The sequence below is a fragment of the Carcharhinus amblyrhynchos genome, chromosome 1 (assembly GCF_965287045.1).
Source record: "Carcharhinus amblyrhynchos chromosome 1, sCarAmb.v2.hapA, whole genome shotgun sequence".
Classification (NCBI taxonomy): domain Eukaryota; kingdom Metazoa; phylum Chordata; class Chondrichthyes; order Carcharhiniformes; family Carcharhinidae; genus Carcharhinus; species Carcharhinus amblyrhynchos.
Window position 1 is genome coordinate 170666830 of NC_137324.1, and position 14966 is coordinate 170681795.

At 45.4% G+C, this 14966-nt stretch overlaps 1 protein-coding gene across 1 annotated transcript in view; it reads left to right on the top strand.

Annotated features, from left to right (window-relative positions):
• The first annotated feature begins 11833 nt into the window (after window positions 1-11833).
• dkk2 (dickkopf WNT signaling pathway inhibitor 2) overlaps window positions 11834-14966 on the top strand; it is a 45615-nt gene continuing 42482 nt past the window's right edge. The window contains exon 1 of the mRNA XM_080195319.1: window positions 11834-12225. Coding sequence (XP_080051445.1) covers window positions 12031-12225 — 195 coding nt within the window. The 5' untranslated portion in view covers window positions 11834-12030. The remainder of the gene's footprint in view (window positions 12226-14966) is intronic.

A 14966-nucleotide genomic window follows, 5' to 3' on the forward strand; every position in this document is an offset into this window, starting at 1 on the left:
CCTTGACATCTGCTGGGAGCCCCAGGACGGGGAAGTGAGAATTTCAATTCTCCATCCAAAGGACTAATTCACAGCAGGTGTTGCAGAACTTCAAAATCTAGCATCACATGAGCATACTTACCTTCTGTGCTAAACCTATATCGGTGGGTGAGGGGCGGGAGGTATTTTTGTAAGAATGTTTGTTTTGGAACAGCACTCTTAGCTGTTAAAGTTTATCCAATGGCATGGTTTTTTCTCTTGTTTGCAATTGATAAAACTTATTGCTAATTATCTTATTATATGTTAATTTATTATAATACATATAATAATATGTATTTTTAAATAAACTTTGTTTGGTAAAAGCTCCCTAGTCAGTCATTTGAATGATAGCTGGAGTGAAAAGCTTGTGCATACCTGTGCCAAAATTCAAAGTGCGAATCTTATGATCTAGGTTTGACTTCATAAAACACCTTGGAGTTTCTGGCCTAGATCACAACAGTGAGTTGCAGTGTTTTGGAGGTGTGATTCTTTGAAAGTGCCCTTCTTGATTCTGAAGGGTAAACATTTGTGACTGCATTAGCTTAGGGATGAAATGGAGAGGCAAAGGTGGCCTTCTGAGAAGCCTAGTGATCTTCATGGATACCCACCTGTTTTCAACCAGTGTGATGGGCAGGCTGGTTAGAGAACCAGTGTTATCTGTCAGCTGTACCTGGCATCATTTCAGAAAGGTAATATTACAGTCCTGTAATCACTGCACAATGGACACACAGCTCCAGCATGCAGTGGGTGTGATGAGGGATGTGGCAATGCTAATCCTTGTCCCCCCCCACCCCTCTCCCTGTACGTGACCTTTCAGCTAGCTCTGCCAAGCCAAAGAAAAATCTTGTTGGTGAACCCATCATTGCCCATGGCACTTTTTGACACTTGAAAATCCTTAATGTTTTTGGCAGGCATTGATATCTGTGCTGGTGATCTGACTTTCTAAAATAGTATCGGCCTCCTGCTTGGGCCCAAAGGTGAATGTAGTGGCATCATCATAATACACAGTTCGCAGCACCAGACTTGGGACTGTACATAGACATTGGATGCGAGTGAAACCAAGATAGAAAGCAGAGAAAAACTACAAAGTTCTTTATTGAGACATCAGGAAACTATGAGGGAATGAAAGAAATAACATTGCAAGAATTTACAATCTTTAGTAAGGGTGCATTTTTTTAATTCATTCGTGGGACATGGGCATCGCTGGCTGGCCAGCATTTATTGCCCATCCCTAGTTGCCCTTGAGAAGGTGGTGGTGAGCTGCCTTCTTGAATCGCTGCAGTCCATGTTCTGTGGATTGACCCACAATGCCATTAGGGGGGTGGATTTCCAGGATTTTGACCCAGCAACTGCAAAGGAACAGCGATTTATTTCCAAGTCAGGATAGTGAGTGGCTTGGATGAGAACTTGCAGGTGGTGATGTTCCCATGTATCTGCTGCCGTTGTCCTTTTAGATGGAAGTGGTCATGGCTTTGGAAGGTGCCGTCTAAGAATCTTTGATGAATTGCTGCAGTGCATCTTGTAGACAGTGCACACTGCTGCTCCTGAACATCAGTGGTAGAGAGAGTCGATGTTTGCAGATGTGGTACCGATCAAGCAGGCTGGATGGTATCAAGCTTCTTGACTGTTGTTGGGGCTGCACCCTTCCAGGCAAGTGGAGAGTATTCCATCACACTCCTGACTTGTGCCTTGTAAATGGTGGATAGGCTTTGGTGAGTCAGGAGGTGAGTTACTTGCTGCAGTATTCCTAGTGCATGTCCTAGTGGACACTGTGGACATTAAATTATTACTGTGCATTTACAACTCTAAAAGACACGGATGTTATGGTGATGAGTACCAAATTCAATATTACTATCACTCATCATTAATTAGAGATGAGCTTTTGAGGTTTGGTGAGAATTTTATTGATGGCCAGTTGTGACTGTTCGAACTTTCTGAGGTGTTCCTGTTTAAATTTTCCTGATGCTTTTGATGTTGTTTGTGTGTTTCCGAGAATCTAATATTTATGATATTCGGCAACTCCTTAACTGATACCAGACTATGTATTTGCTCATTCTCTGTGGTTTTGGAAAAAGCTACTTCAAGTTCCCGAAAAACAATAGTTTCCAGTTCTAGTCCTAGCAACCCCTTCACTGGAACTTAAGGCTGCCTCTTGTACCAGATATTATTTTATGTATTGACTGCGATACAGTTAGAATTCACAAGTGCTTCATGCATGAACGCGTGGCATGTAAAATACAGCAGTTAATGTTTGATTGGGTGACTTAAATTAGTACCTTGGAATCCATGGAATCCAGAAGCAGAATGAAATCGGTTAGGCACTAACCCTATTTGGTTTAATGAGCAATAGTCTGTAAATAGGACACAGCAAAAAAAAACAAGAAAACAGACACAATGTACTTTCTGTACGCTACGAACTGATTTAAAACCTCAGGCATGGCGATAAATTGCCCTTTAGCCACATTTCTTTTTAAATAACCCATAAAATAGTGCAGTATTTTTTAATTGAGACACAACTCAGATTTACCGACCAATGCCAAAAATGAGAGATTCCATATGACCATTGTACTTCTCACAGTTAAAGCAGAACCAGTTTGTTCTCACCTTCTAACAATGAGTTATTAACACATTCTCTTAGGTAACAGTAGGACCCCAGTAGGTGATTAATGGCATAAACTTCAGAACATAATGATGCAAAGCCACTTATTAAATCCCTGGGGTGCAATATAGCTCAAGAAAGCAGGGAGTGGTGTTGGTGAAGGAGAAGGTGGAGTTCATGGAGATTTAGCGATACTGAGGCATTAGGAATAACAGCAATTCCTACCCAACAGGCTTACAGCCTTTCTATTTCACTGTATCCACCAGCATAATGGTGGTAACCAATATCTGGACCAATATCGTGCTGCTGTCCTTAGTTTGTCCGTCAATTTAATAATGGGAGTATGGGAATAGTATACAGAACAAGGCTTACTGCTTTTCAGAAGTGCCCAACCCCTTTGACAAATCATTCAGAGCAGGATCACAGAAAATGTTACATGGAAAGAGGTCATTCAAGCCTTCACAACGGTGCTAGGCTTGGCATTCAATTTGAGCCTATGTTCAACCACTTGTGACAGCAGACATAATCTTGGGTGCAATATTTCTCAATGTACTTGGAGAACATTGTTGGTTGCAGCATGAAATGCAACTTTTCTTTGTCCCAAAAGTGGATTTTCTTGAATATATCTGGTTACATTTTGGATAGCATTGGCAACAATGGGAACCCAACAGTGTTCAAGACTTACCTATCCACCTGAGACAGATCTCATGCCAAGGCTAGATCAATCTTTGTGATTTACATTCCTCCAGAGTGACAAATTACTAACTTCTCCCAACCATTTCCAGCAATGTTCCTAGCATTATTCATTCTTTTACTCCTCCAAACATAGCTCATGTACGATTTAGTGAATTCATCTGAAATTCCTCTGCGCTGTTGTAATGGAGATTAACCTACTTAAAGTCCTCTGTTAAATTGGTGAGTGGTAGGGATAGGCGGTGGAGCAGGAGTTCCACATTGGAAAATTTAGTCTTGTAGTGGACCACAGTGCCCAGTTAAAGAGCAATATTTTAATAACTACAGCAATAAAAGAAAGGTAATTAAAGTTAAAGAGTTGTTTAACTTTTATGAAGAATTCTACCATATGATTTTGCTTTTATTCATTAAGGGGATGTGGGCATCACTGGTTGGGCCAACATTTGTTGCCCAGTCTTAATTACCCTTGAACTGAGTGGCCATTCCAGAGAACATTTAAGAGTCAGCCACATTGCTGTGGATCCGGAGGTAATGATGCAGCTTGTTAGTGAGCCAGATGGGTATTTATGATAATCAACAATGGTTTCATGGTCATTGTTAGGCTTTTAATTTCAGATTTTTCATTGAATTCAAATTTCACCATCTGCTATGCTAGGATTCGAACCTGGGTCCCAGAGCATTACCCTGGTTCTCTGGACTACTAGTCCAGTGACAGTATCACTACACCACTGCCTCCCCAGATTAATATACCTGAAGAATATTTGCACAGTGGACTAGGTTCCAGTTCTTTCAGCTTGATATGTATGTCACGTGCTGAAGGAGTTATCTTAGCACTAATAGCAAATGAACATAGCTAAGTGTGGCTCAGTATGGACTAATCTGGTATAGTTTGCTACCCTGGTTGTAGTACACAATCTTTTGCATAATTCGGAACCTGGCTTCAGTCACGTTAATAACGTATAATAAGTACAGTTTCACACAATACAGATTCTCTTCAGCAACTTTAATGTTTTGGTAGAAAGAACATGAACTTTAGTGGTTAGCACAGCTGCCTCACATCGCCAAGGTCCGGAGTTCGATTCCCGATTGGGCCACTGTCTGTGCGGAGTCTGCGTGGGTTTCCTCTGGGTGCTCCAGTTTCTTCCCCCAGTCTGAAAGATGTGCTGGTTGGGTGCATTGGCCATGCTAAATTCTCCCTCCATGTATCCAAATAGGTGATGGAGTGTAGTGAGTAGGGGATTTTCACAGTAACTTCATTACAGTGTTAACGTAAGCTGACTTGCAAGTAATAAGTAAACTTTACTTTTGAGAATTCTGTCCGTACCAACTACTGCCCTGAATCTGACCACCCTTTCTCTTCAATGTTCTCAAAGCTATTCCCATCTCTCTCACAGTTCCCCACTGTTTCCATAATGTCATGCCTCCAACCCCACCTCAGTCAATGCTCCTGAAACCCTCATCAATGCCTTTGTCACCTCCAAACTCAATGGCTCCAATGCTTTCCTGGCTGATCTCCCACTTTCCAGCCCTTGAACTGTAGCTTATCCAAAACTTTGCTCTGCATATTCCATCCTGCCCCAGATTTCACTCATTCATTTCTCCTGACCTTGGTGACTTCCATTGCCTCCTGGACTCTGAATTGAAATGTGTTGTGTTTAAATCCCTTCCTTGCTTTGCCCTTCCTCCAGATCAACAACCAACATGCCTAGAATTCTTCATCACTGTATCATAGAATCCCTACATTGCAGAAGGAAACCATTCTGCCCGTTGAGTCTGCACTGATTCTCCAACAGAGTTTCTTATCCAGGCCCTGACCCGGTAGCCCCAAGTATTTACCCTTCTAATCCCTCTAACCTAGACATCTCGGGACACTAAGTGGCAATTTAGCATGGCCAATCCACCTAGCCTACACATCTTTGGAATGGGAGAGGAAAATGGAGCACCTGGAGGAAACTCACACAGACACGGGGAGAACTTACAACTCCACACAGACAGTCACCTGAGCTTGGAATTGATTCTGGGTCCTTGGCTGTGTGAGGCAGCAGTGCTAAGCACTGTGCCACTGCGCCACCCTCAGTCCAGCATCTTGTTCATGTCCCAGCTTTTATCCCAGCACTGGTGGCCATGTCTTCATCCCCATACTTTGCAATTCTTCCCTAAACACCATTCCCTCTCCGCCTGTCTCTTTCTCTCTCTATCTTTCTGACGCTTCTTACAACTCCCCACTTCAATTAATTTTTTGGTTCTCGCAACAATTTACTTAAACTTTGTTGTCGAAGCTTTGTGTCTTGCAAAATCGGGACAAATACAAGAATGTCAAGTTTCAAATGATTACAACAATGTGTACTACTGGCACCATAGAAACCCTACAGTGCAGAAGGAGGCCATTCAGCCCATTAAGTCTGCACCCACTCTCCGGAAGAGTTGTGCAATGTGACTTCTCATTAGAACAGATTATGCGTGAAAGCCACACCTGACATTTCACATACCATGTCTCTTTGTAACAGTGTGAAGAGCTTTTGATTGGACATCAGCAAGTGGCTGGTGTAGCTCAGGGATCAGCTTTCAATCTGACCTGAGGGTGCACTAAAACCAGGCTGGAGACCACTTTTAGTATCAGACTTTGTGCCAAATGCAGTATAACTCCAGCCCAATAGAAGGCCACATTTTAAATGTGTCCAGGCACTTTGTCAACTCTGTTCCAATTCTTAAGATGCAAGCTATACGTTGCAGTGACACCATTGACTGATTCAGAGTAAATTTCCACAGGATCATTGATGATGCGGAGAATTACTTCTCCACCATTTCTCTTGATTCCTTCAGTAGGTTTTCAAACTGCTTTTCTGACCTCAGATGAGCTTCAATTTCAGTAAATGGAGACAACCATAAAATTATAGAACCCCTATAGTACAGAAGGAGGCCATTCAGCCCATCAAGTCTGCACTGACTACAATCCCTCCCAACTCCTATCCCCACATATTTACCCTTCTAATCCTGACACTAAATAGCAATTTAGCACAGGCAACCCACCTGACACACACATCTTTGGACTTTGAAAGACCAAAGCGATCACCTTTGGTCCCTGCTACAAACTCTTGTCATTGTTTCCCACAGTTCCCACCCCCACCAATAAAAAGTATTTGGATGAGGACTTGAAACATCATAACATTCAAGGACATGGGACGAGTGCTGGGAAGTGGGATTAGTGGTAGATATTGTCCGTACAGACTCGATGGGCCCAAGGGCCTTTTCTGCACTGCCTGACTCTGTGAGCAGGGTCTTCCGGCCGTGCTCACTCCAAGAAAATCCCGCCCACAGTCAATGAACACTTGCACTACGATTCCAGTGGTGGGCAGGACGGGATGATTCCGCTCTCCCCGCCCCCACCGTATGGGGGATTTTCCTCTCCTATAGTTTCAGGCTAAAGTTAGCTGCTTGCAACCTTGGCATCCTGTTTAACACTGAGCTGAACTTCTGATCCCAGGCAGTTAGCACAAAACTTTTTCAGATGAGGGAAAATACGCACATAAGAGCCAGGAGCAGAAGGAGCCCATTTTGGCCCCTTGAGCCTGCCCCGCCATTCAATAAGGTCATGACTGATCTTTTTGTGGACTCAACTCCACCTACCCACTCGCTCACGATAACCTTGAATTCCTTTACTGTTCAAAAATGTATCTATCCTTGCCTTAAAAACATTCAATGAGGTAGCCTCAACTGCTTCATTGGGCAGGAAATTCCACAGATTCACAACCCTTTGGGTGAAGAGGTTTGTCCTCAACTCAGTCCTAAATCTGCTCCCCTTTGTTTTGAGGCCATGCCCCCTAGTTCTAGTTTCACCTGTCAGTGGAAACAGCCTCCCTGCTTGTATCTTATCTACTCCCTTCATAATCTTATATGTTTCAATAAGATCCTCCCTCATTCTTCTGAATTCCAATGAGTATAGTCCCAGTCTACTCAGTCTCTCCTCAGAAGCCAACTCTCTCAACTCCAGAATCAACATAGTGAATGTCCTAGGAGGCGGACACTTGCTTAGTGAGTGGAACATAACTATCAGTTAAGTGGGCTGTTTGTGAGCTGTAAATATTGTACAGACGTTAGAGCCTAGGGTGGGAAATAGGTAGAAAAGTGCTTGATTTGGATTTGATATGTTTTGTATATGATAGGATTTCTTTGTTCATCTGCAGAATGTGTGTGTGACTGGCAAGGCCAGCATTGATTGTTCAGTTATATCTGCAACTGCGTGACCTGTTATAGACCATCACAGCAGGTATTTAAGAATCAACCACAGTGTGGAACTGGAGTCAGAGACTGGTTAGCTGCAGTAGAACGGCCGGTTAGTGATGCAGAGCGATGCCCACGGCGCAGGTTCAATCCCCGCACCTGCTGAGATTATTCACAAAAGCCCTGCTTTCTCACCCTTGCCCCTCACCTGAGGTGTGGTGATGGTCGGGTTAAATCACCACCGGTCAGCACTCCCCCCTCGGAGGGGAAAGCAAACCTATGGTCATCTGGGGCTATGGCGATCTTACCCAGTCCCAATAAGGAGTGGGCGCACGCTTCCTTCCTTAAAGCACATTAAAGTTAAAGTTAATTTATTAGTCACAAGTAAGGCTTACATTAACATTGCAATGAAGTTACTGTGAAATTCCCCTAGTCGCCACACTTCAGCACCTGTTCGGTTCAATGCACCCTAACTAGCATATCTTTCAGACTGTGGGAGGAAACCCACGCAGATACAGGGTGCAAACTCCACACAGTGACACAAGCCAGGGATTGAACCCGGGTCCCTGGTACTGTGAGGCAGCAGTGCTAACTACTGTGCCACCGTGTCGCATTAGTGAATTAGTTGAGATTTTTACCGACAAACTGAAAGTTTCGCGGTCACTTTTACTGACATCAGAATCTTTGATTTTCAATTTTAAAACGTGGGATTTGAACTTGTTCTCTGGATCAGGATTGTTTGAATGGTTAGGTTTCCTACCCTGCCCTGCCATGGGGATCACATCCATTCCCACTGATCAAGGCCTTCCCGCAGCTATTTAATGCCCTGAGGAGCTTAGTTGGCTGGAACCCCTCACTTGGGAAGAATGTGACTGGCTGGCAGCTCCGTAGACACAACAGCAACAGCTGCAGCATTGGTCAGACCTGGGACTAGATCCCGGAATTCAGGGCCAATGAAGTGTGGGGAATCTCAGAAGAGGGAGGGGAGGTGAAGACTGGGTAGGGGTGGAGGGTGGGAAGAAAGGGATAAAGGGCTTGATGGAGATGATGGGAGGGCGAGGGAGTATCTGTGGGGAAGGGGGGAGCAGAGCTCGAGACATGGTGCCCATTTGGAAAGGTAAGTTTAAAATTTAATTATTGATGTCACAAGTCACCTTACATTAACACTGCAATGACGTTACTGTGGAAATCCCCTAGTCGCCACACTCCGACGCCGGTTCGGGTTACACTGAGGGAGAATTTAGCATGGCCAATGTACCTAACAAGCACGTCTTTTGGACTGTGGAAGGAAACCAGAGTATTGGAGGAAACCCATGCAGACATGGGGAGAACATGCAGACTCCGCACAAACAGTAATCCAAGCCAGGAATTGAACACAAGTCCCTGGCGCTGTGAGGCAGCAGTGTTAACCACTGTGCCGCCGCCCCTTTTTAAAGTTGACAGACAGATTGTGGGCAGGCAGTGGGTGGTCGGAAGGCCACCCAGAGTACTTTATGGCCCCACCTCACCTCCCACCAACCTACCACCATCACCATCACTGGCAGGAGATCATAAAATTCTGCCTCTGGATTATTATCCCACCCTCAGTTAGAGTGATATAAACACAGCACAGAATACTGAAAGGTCTGAATAGAGTGGATGTGGAGAAGATGTTTCCATTGGGAGGTGAGACTAGAATCCGAGGGCACAGCCTCAGAGTAAAAGGGACCTTTACAACTGAGATGAGAAGGAATTTCTTCAGCCAGAGGGTGGTGAATCCAAGGAATTCATTGTCACAAAAGGTTGTGGAGGCCAGGTCATAGGGTGGGGTGGCTTTATGACAAAGAGAGATAGGTTCTTAATTGGTAAAGAGATCAAAGGTTACAGGGAAAAGGTGGGAAAATTGGGTTGAGAAACTTATCAACCATGATTGAATGTCGGAGCAGGCTCGATGGGCTGAATGGGCTCATTCTGCTCCTATATCTTACACTACCATCTTCATTTCTTTTTTGGGATCAAAGCACTTCAAGGATTATTCTAATTCTCCGAGCAGAAAGTTAGCATGTAGGTTCTGTTTGTGGAGAAGTTGGGGAGGGAAATTGAAAACTAAATGGCATAGATTTAAGGTTGGGGTGGAGAGGGGGAGATTCAAAGGGGACCTGAGGGGCAACTCCTTCACACAGGTGGTGCATATATAGGACGAACTGCCAGAGGAAGTGGTTAAGGCAGGACAATAGCAACATTTAAAAAGCCTTTGGATAAGTACCTGGATGGGAAAGGATTAGAGAGATATGGGCCAAACGAGGGCAACTAAGACTGGCTGGGAGGGCACCACGGTCGGGCATGGATAGGTTGGGCCGAAGGGCCTGTTTCCCTGCTGCATTGCTCTATGACTCTTTTAAAAAAAAAATCTCTACCCTGCCTTCCAATGCAAGTAGTAGTTACAGGGTGCCTGCGATTAGTTTGATCTTACTCTTTGTTGATCGCAGTCTTGGTCGAAGACAGGAGAGTTCAAGTAGGCAGCTGCTCCAACAGTGAAACCTGCAAATATTACAGGACAAAATGTGACCGAACTCAGTTAGAATCCCAGCCCCTCGCAGGTAAAGAAAGTTAGTTAAAGTCTCTCAACGTGCAGTTGCCGCTACAAACTGGAGTCTGCGAGAATTGAGCTCCTGCGTTACCTGGTTACTAGTCGCAGTGAGAGAGACAGAGTGAAAACAGTCCGTTATACTGGGAGACATTAGAGAATGAAAGCAAAATCTGTGGATGCTGGAAATCAGAAATGAAAGTAGAAAATGCTGGATAAACTCAGTCATCCTCAGGAGTGAATGGAAGGTAGAAATGATTGATATCTCCTCTCTCCCTGTACCTACTGTTACTCCCGAGATTGTGCGGAGGAATCAGTTCATTTTCTCATTCCAAGGGTTTTTTTTTTGGGGGGGGGAGGGGGAGGAGTTGGAGGGGAGGGGGTCACTGAGCCTCTCTAGGGATGGGGAGCAGTTCCCGCTGAGCTCACGGTTTAAACATTGGGATACAGGCTGGTGTGAGAGACAGAGCGGCCAGCCCGGGGAAGTGAAACATTTGGACCATATCGTTGATACTGATCAGCCGATCTGTCCCAGTCAGCCCCGGGGAGTCTCGACAATTTCCCCATCCAAACGCCCCAGTCTTGGAAGTGTTTGGAGTTTGCAGACTGGCACACAACCGGTGTTTGATTTTACTTTTTTTAAAAAAGAAGAAAATTAGATGGCAGCTTCATCAAGCGCCTGATCCCAAATCTCTGATGGAACGAGGGCGGGTGAGGGGGGGCGGGGGGGGGGGCATTTAAGAGAGAGGACAGAGGGTGAGGAGGTTATCTGGGGTGCAGAGTTCCTCACTGACATCCCCAACATTATTAACCCGTACTAAAGGAGGATCAGTCACTTCCTGCGCTGTTTCCAATGTCATTCCTCTTATTTTAACTGACTCTCTGTTTCCAATGTTATCCCTATTTTACACCTTCTCCTCTCTGTCAATGTTATTTCCAATGTTATCCCTGTTTCTCCTCTCTCTGTCAATGTTATTTCCAATGTTATCCCTGTTTCTCCTCTCTGTCAATGTTATTTCCAATGTTATCCCTGTTTCTCCTCTCTCTGTCAATGTTATTTCCAATGTTATCCCTGTTTCTCCTCTCTCTGTCAATGTTATTTCCAATGTTATCCCTGTTTCTCCTCTCTCTGTCAATGTTATTTCCAATGTTATCCCTGTTTCTCCTCTCTGTCAATGTTATTTCCAATGTTATTCCTGTTTCTCCTCTCTGTCAATGTTATTTCCAATGTTATCCCTGTTTCTCCTCTCTGTCAATGTTATTTCCAATGTTATCCCTGTTTCTTCTCTCTCTGTCAATGTTATTTCCAATGCCATCCCTCCTATTTTTAACTCTCCCTCTCTCTGTCAGTGCTCTTTCCAATGTTATGCCTCAGTTCTTGAACACGTTGTCTCCTCTCTCTATATCAGCGCTGTTTCCAGTATTATTCCTCCTATTTTAACACACTCTCTTTCTCTCTCTGTCAGTGTTATTTCCAATGCTATTGCTCCTATTTTTAACTCTCTCCCTCGCTCTCACTGTCAGTGCTCTTTCCAATGTTTTTAAACATACTGCTCTTTCTCGAATCTCTTTTGGGAGGGTTACAGCAGGGGAGGGGAGGGGGTGGTTTGGGAAAGCGAGACCCGCCTAGATCCGACCCCCCCCCCCCCCTCCCGCACTGTGGGCAGGGAGGGAACACGGCTGTATAAAAGGCAGGGCTGAGAGCAGGAGAGACACAGACGCCGATCTCCTAAACGGCGAGCACCTACAGGCAAATTTACAATAGAAGAGAATTATATTCCTGAAGCCAATGCCACTGGAATAATCCACTCTTGAGCCCTCAGCCACGGCCAGTTTATATTTAAAGTTTCGTTAAAAGTTGTTAATTTTAAAAGTCACTCATTTTAATTCCCCCACCCTTTCTATTTCTTTCTTCCCCCCTGTCCATCTGAGGATGTCTCCAGCCGGCTGCTTCCTACTCTGGGCTGCGTTGCTCTTCCTGAGCACTCCAAGTACCGACAGTGTCAGGTCCAAAGTCAACTCCATCAAGCCGCCGGCCAATGGGCAATCCGCCGACCCCATCCCGGCCAACAGATCCACCGGCATCCAGCAGGGGAAAGTCAGCAAGAAGTACCCTCTAGCCAACCAGGTGAGTGCTAGATAAACCCTGCTGTTATCCCAGATGTGCAGGTTAGGGGGATTGGCTTTGCTAAGTTGGCTCTTGGTATCCCAAGATGTGCAGGTTAGGGGGATCGGCTATGCTAAATTGTCCCTTGGTGCCCCAAGATGTGTAGGTTTCGGGGTTTGGCCATGCTAAATTATCTCTTAGTGTCCCCAGATGTGCAGGTTAGGGGGATCGGCTATGCTAAATTGTCCCTTGGTGCTCCAAGATGTGTAGGTTTCGGGGTTTGGCCATGCTAAATTATCTCTTAGTGTCCCAAGATGTGTAGGTTAGGGAGATTGGCCATACTAAGTTGCCCCTTAGTGACTCAAGATGTGCAGGTCAGGTGGATTGGCTATGCTAAATTGCCCCTTAGTGTCCAAACATGTGTAGGTTAGGGGGATTGGACTGGCCCCTTGTGAGAGAGCTTTCTGTCCCATTTTCCTTTGGGATTTTGCAGACAGTGGGAGCAGGGAGATGAAGTTGCCTCGTTCAAACATCCCTCGAACTGGGATCATGTGTAGGTTGCACTTGGTGGGAATCCCATTACCTCTCACAGCTTCCCCCCTTCACCACGGCTTGCAAACCGGTCCAGCAAAGAATGATCGAATCCCACACCCCCACCCACCCACCTACTTACCTACCTTTTATCACTCTGCACTGGCCACAGCCAGAGAACTCCAGCCAAAGGATTACTTTCCAGCGGGGTAAATTTGGTGTTAAATTGAAGGAAAGCAATCCCAGGGGGTTATTCTTGAAACAAGAAAGTGCGGGCTGAATGAGATGTACGCCGTCCGCGGTTCATAGAAGTCAGGAATTCCTTTCAGAGAGTGACACTAACACCCAATCCGAAAGGAAACGGTTGTTTCGACGTGTTGGAAGGTTGGGGATGGAGAGAAAGCGGTTTCGACGGACCACGTTTAAAGTCAGGAAGGGATAGGACCGAGAGAGAGAGTGGGAGTGGGAGTGGTGGTGGGGGGGGGGGGGAGTGGGGGTGGGGGGGGGGGAATAGAAGATAGGGTTAATATGGCCCAGGAACGATGCCCGGTTAATAATAACAGAGGACAGAAAACTGTGAGGGTTGGAGCGACCCAACACCGTTAGTGACGGGAACAAGACCACCAGGGGATGAATTTCTTTATAGTCTTAGACCCCTTCCTCTGCCTTGTCTTAGTTAAAATCCCTTTTCATATGAGGGAAGCATCTTGAGGCTTTTTTGACCAAATGATATGGGGACAGGTTGTTGTTTCTAACGAAGTAACGGGGGAAAGAGTCATACAGTGCAGAAATCCCAATAACCCCAAAAGTAGATGGATAGGAGAATCCAAAGATATGTAGGTTAGGGGGGTGGCCTTGCTAAATTGTCCTTTAATGTTCAAAGATGTGTCGGTTAGGGGGATTGGCTAAGCTAAATTGCCCCTTAGTGTCCCAAAATGTGTCGGTTAGGGGGATTGGTCATGCTACTTCGTCCCAATGTGGGGTTATGGTGATTGAGGCTGGCTGGGATGCTCTGACGAAGAGTTAGTGCAGACCTGATGGGCTGAATGGCCTCGTTCTGCTCTGTAGAGATTCTATGATTCTGGGTTCGATAGATTCTTAAGGAGGTGGTGGGGTGGTGAGGGGGGCGAATAATGAGACACAGGAACAGGGCAGGCTGGTGTGTGAAGGTTAAACGCCAGGGCTCTTCACCCTCAACGTGGAAATTTCGGAGTCATTCTGTGCATTGTTGGGTAACATGACTCCTTTTGTAAATTGCGGTAAATCTGAATGAAAACGCCCTTTGAGAGGAAGGGGCAGCTTTTGTAGCTGAAAATCCCGCAGCAAATTGGAGAGTCTACTTTGCAATGTGTAGATGTTATAATAACTCGCTCTGCGGGTTTCTACATAGCTCGAATGATTCTCTGTTAATGACACAAGTAGAGGTTACCTGGATGCACGCAGCCTTTTCACTTTCGAGGGACTTTTATGGGGGAGGGGACGGGTGCTTTTTTTTCCGGTGTCAGCTGTGATTCCAGAGGTGGTGGTCCTGTCCTGAATCAGAAGGTTTGGGTCCTAAAGCTTTTACCATGTAACCCAGGCAGACAGTTCAGTGCTGTCAGGTGTTGCTTGTGGATGAGATGCCCTTTCAGGTGGACGAATTGTCAATAGCACCACTGGACAAAAACAGTGGAGGAGACCGCTCCCCCTGCACCCCCCCCAAATCCACGGGATCTGAACATACCAGTCAGGAGCAGAAGTAGGCCACTCAGCCCCTCGAACCTGTTCAGTCATTCAATAAGATTGTTACTGATCCACTTGTGAACCCAATATCACCTTCCTGTTTACCCCATAAACTTTCACCACTTTGTTAATCAATTTATCTCGATCTGCTTAAAAATTCAAAGGCTGTTTCCACCACTTCTTGAGGAAGAGAGTTTAAAATTTATTTATTATTGTTACAAGTCAGCTTACATTAACACTGCAATGAAGTTACTGTATGTATCCCCTAGTCGCAACACTTTGGCACCTGTTCGGGTACACTGAGGGAGGATTTAGTATGGCCAATGCATCTAACCGGCAGGTCTTTCAGACTGTGGCGCAGACACGGGGAGAACGTTCAGACTCCACACAGACAGTGACCCAGCCAGGAATTGAGACCAGGTCCCTGGTGCTGTGTCAGGCAGCAGTGCTAACCATTATGCCAAGAGTTCAAGGGATTTAGGACCCTCAGAGAAAAAATAATCCAAATC